The sequence below is a fragment of the Prosopis cineraria genome, unplaced genomic scaffold (genome assembly GCF_029017545.1).
Source record: "Prosopis cineraria cultivar Desert tree isolate PC_DT_omini unplaced genomic scaffold, ASM2901754v1 PC9, whole genome shotgun sequence".
In the NCBI taxonomy this organism is placed as follows: domain Eukaryota; kingdom Viridiplantae; phylum Streptophyta; class Magnoliopsida; order Fabales; family Fabaceae; genus Prosopis; species Prosopis cineraria.
In genome coordinates, this window is record NW_026555340.1 from 19,940,545 (window position 1) to 19,945,190 (window position 4,646).

A 4,646-nucleotide genomic window follows, 5' to 3' on the forward strand; every position below is an offset into this window, starting at 1 on the left:
ATTGGAGGAAGTATCTCATATAAGAGTGTTAATAATAACATTGAAATTTTAATAAATTATTCTTTAAAAATAATAAAGAAATGATAATATAATTGAAAAAAATTAAAAAAACTATTTAACATCTTATACTTTAGATCTAGTGGAGGCAGAGCTTTAAGTAAGTACTTATATTAAGGACTAGATTTTGTGAGTGTTATCAATTAAAACATAGGTCAATAATCATAGATGATGTTGGAGTATTATGAAATTAAACAGAGTGTTTAATAGGATCTTATGTTTTCTGTTGGATGTATGACAGCAGACCAGTCCGGTATATTAGACAAATGAGGGACGATCACTTGAATCAAGTTAGATATTTTCTTAACGAAAATGCAAATAAAAAAAGGGGGGGGGGGGGACTTGAAACCGTAGATTAGGAGTGGGACGGGAAAAGCAAAGAGACAAGGAGATCTAACGGCATCGACACAATGTGGCTGAAGTTCGGTGAAGTTGGGGTGTCATGATGAAACGGGAGAGTGTGGGCCCACGTGTGGATGGGATCACAAAGCCAAGTTACTGTTAGTATTACTATTACTATTAAAGACAGGTTATTATTAAGGATAAAAAAGTAAAAATACTCATAAATGGTCAGTCACAAACCCCAATTTTAAAGTGAAAAATAGCAAAAATACTCATAATGTTATATGGATGGTGTGCAAAAGTAACCAAATTGTTAACTTTGACTTAATGCTATTAACTTTGATATTTAAATGTTGACTATACATGTTACGTGTCAATTTTCACTAATATTGAAAGAGTCAAAAATACCTTTAAATTTATTGGCCATGAGCAAAAATACCCACGAAATCATAGATTAAGAGCAAAAATACCCATAATGTTACCAGAGTTAGTGCAAAAGTACTAATCCTTCAATCCCTTAAATGTTAACTATTTAGTTGACATCTAAGCATGCAAAAGTATTAAATGTTACTATTTAGTTATTAAGCATAAATTTCTATTTTTTCACTGATGTAGATAAAAAATATTCTCAGATGAATTTTTACATATATTGATTGATTATCGTACAAGTGCCCATAATGTTACTTTAGTAGATGCGATAGTGACCAATCCATCAAAATTAATGTCACATGGTTTTCTTTTCATTGCCACGTATCTCGCCTCCTTCTTTTCTCCTTCTCCACTCACTTTTCTTGTTTGTAAAACTTAAGATTCAATATAGTGAGATAGGTTGTATAAAATCAAAGATCAAGACTGAGCACATCTAATTTAAGAAATTGTCACAACCTTAAGCAATTGCATTTATGATAAGTTTAAAATTTTTAAATGGTTTTTTGCCACTGCTGCAAAAAAACAAGCGATTTAATTTAATATTCAATCAAAATGATATTTTCTCACATGATTTTCATATAATAACCGATTAACCTCTAGAGAATTTCATCTAAGAATATTTTTTATCCATATCAGTGAAAAAAAATGGTTAATTTTTGTTTAAGTATCAACTAAACGGTCAACATTTAAAGGATTGGATGGATTGATATTTTTACACCAACTCCTGTAATGTTATGGGTATTTTTGCTTCTGGCCTACGACTTTATGGGTGTTTTTGCATTTGGCTGATGACTTTATAAGTATTTTTGCTCATTTATTAGTCCACATCAGTAAAGACTGACACGTGGCACGTACGGTCAGCATTTAACAGTTAAAGTTAACGGCGTTAAGTCAAAGTTAATGATTTGATTACATTTGTGCTTATCCATGTAATGTTATAATATTTTTATCTTTTTTCTTACTTTAAAATATTGAGTGCTCATGATTGATTATTTTGTGAATATTTTTAACTTTTTACCCTATTATTAAATAAAGTTGAAAGCGAGAACCAGGATCGTCATGGTCTGGGAGTGTTACACATCTATAGGTTTGGTGTTGATGTGGTCACTTTGACCCAAAAAGACTTTTGTAAGGTTAAAAGACTCTAATCATATTTTTAATATTTCAAAAATTGTAATTTATAAAAAAACAGAAACCTCTTTAGTGTAAAAATTATAACACGACAGGCTTTAGCTGCTCCTTTTATTATCAAAAAAATAAATTACAACACGAAAATTAAACAATATATAATTTTTTACCTAACATTTGTAAGTGGCTGTAAGAGAATTTCTCCGAAACGAAACTAAACTAAACATCTCCCTCTTTCCCTCTCCGATCAACCCCATGTGCATCTTTCATCTTTAAACTTAAGGAATCAAAGGAATAAATTAGGCAAATATAAGGAACTAAAAATTTCATTTACCCCTAAATCAAAACAATGGGACAAAAATTAATTTGTGTAATTCGTATATAAGTTTAAATTTAACCAATATTATGTAATTTTTTCATATTAAAATACTTTTATTGCTTATTATTGGAAGATGAAAGATACAAATGGGGTTGTAGTTTTTGCGCCAGTGAACTTATTTCATGGGGATAAAAAGATGTAAGTACATGAATCATGCTTATGGGTCCCACGAAAACAGTCCGATTCCTTCCAGTTTTCTATTTGATTCCTCCCACTTCTCTGTTTTGTTGCCCTGATCACGTTATTGAGCCCAACCGAGCCCTGAGAGAAGAAACACCCACAGCCACGTCCACACACACACACACACACACACACACATTCTTATGGTAAACTGATTCTCATTTTCTCAACCATTGAAGTCCACCAGGTAAAACTAAGAAACAGGCTGAAACTTAGGGCAAAAGGAAAAGGATATAACATAAACAACAACACCACCACACAGCAAGCAGCCTGACACAAAAGGAAACATGTAAATAGTAGCTTTGAGAATCAGTGTGACGAGGTCGGAGTAGTGGTGATGATAATGGATTGATGATGGAGAATCATTGTTACTTGTTGCTCGGAGGTGGCTTCTCGCCGTAGCTCATCAGGTCCCCTATGGTCGGCTTCTTGCTGCTTCCTTTTGATGGTTTGTTTCCATTGTCACCAGAGACATAAGTGCGTCCATAACCTAAATGATCTCCTATGCAGCTTTTCTTGCCCTTCGATGGTTTATTTCCATTATCATCAGAAACATACCTGCTTCCATAGCCTAAATGATCTCCGATGCACTTTTTTCCCTTGGAATTATTTGATGAACTCATCGTCCCTGCATATATAATATTATCAATTTATTCTTATAACTAGCTTGAAATGAAAGAATATTATAATTATGATTTCACACGCACACAAGGCTTGGAAGTTGAACGAGTAAAAAATGATGAATTTAATTATGAAACTGTCAGTAGATTATTTTTTTATTTTATATTTATTAAAATAAAAAAATTATAAAAATTATAAAAATTATAAAAGCCTTAAATTTTTACCGATGAAAACCCACCCACCCCTCACTGAATCAATCTCACAAGGAATGGATTTGGATTTTGGACTTTGTGCCATAAGCAATCACTTGCATTCATAGTCAAAAAACCGTATTCCACACTCTATTTTCTGCCTTCTTCGTTAAGTGGCAAGATGAGAGAGTGCGAACCACGCGACCAGAGTTGGCCAATGAAGAGAAGCGTTCCACATCTGACGAGGGCAGATCAATGGCAAGAGGGTTTTCAGACTTAGGAGTCAAATCTCAAATTTTGGTTTCCTATATCTCACGGGTGTCTTCTTTCCACGTCATCAACGGCTCCTTTCATCGTAATCTCTTAGATTGCCGCAGAGCTCCCGTCGTGAAGAACGTCCCGGCCAGGCCCTCGCCGTTCTTACGTCGTCATTACCGAATCTCAGCCGCCCATTTCCCCCACGGCCTCTGCCGCACTCCCCTCCCCAGCATTCTCGGCCATCACCACCGTATCAGCCAAAACCACCGGTCATGAAACCACCGCCTGTGCCGAAGCCTCCGGTGGTGGAGCCACCACCTTATGTTGTGAAGCCGCTACCACCACCAGTTGTGTCGCCACCGTATCAGCCAAAACCACCGGTCGTGAAAACACCGTATGTGCCGAAGCCTTCGGCTGTGAAGCCACCACCTTATGTTGTGAAGCCGCCGCCGCCAGTTGTGTCGCCACTGTATCAGCCAAAACCACTGGTCGTGAAATCACTGTATGTGTCAAAGCCTCCGGTTGTGAAGCTACCACCTTATGTTCCTATTCCACCGGTTGTGTCCCCACCGTAAGTGCCAAAACCACCGGTTGTGAAACCACAAGTTGTGAAGCCACCGCCGTATGGACCTACACCAGCCACTAGTTGTGTCTCCACCGTACGAACCAAAACCACCAGTTGTGACACCCCCGCCGGTAGTGCCAAAACCTCCGATCATGAAGCCACCGCCGGTTATGTCAACACCTCTTTGCCAAAACTATCGCCGTCAAATCTCCTACCCAGCTATTGCTCTATCCTAAAAACACAACCTTCTCCTCCTTCATCTCGGCAGTTGCCTCCGCCGCTGCCACAGCTTGGTTCAATGATTCTTCCTCATCGGCGGCACCGTCGACATGGGCCATGAACCCCTCGAAATTGCCTGACCCTTGTCGGTGCGCCACCGTGAGCAAGCACATGCAAATGAATGATCCCTCTTTCTTGTCGAGATCAAAAACACGGAAAAAATAAGATCTACATATAGACCCACAATTTATTTGGTCTTTTTCTGAAGACGCGTTCG

At 37.4% G+C, this 4,646-nt stretch overlaps 1 protein-coding gene across 1 annotated transcript; it reads left to right on the forward strand.

Moving 5' to 3' along the window:
- The first annotated feature begins 3,582 nt into the window (after positions 1-3,582).
- On the forward strand, positions 3,583-4,160 carry LOC129319640 (36.4 kDa proline-rich protein-like). The gene is made up of 2 exons (XM_054964734.1): positions 3,583-3,593; positions 3,695-4,160. Exons 1-2 carry the CDS (start codon positions 3,583-3,585, stop codon positions 4,158-4,160), a joined length of 477 nt encoding a protein of 158 aa, XP_054820709.1.
- Positions 4,161-4,646: the final 486 nt, after the last annotated feature.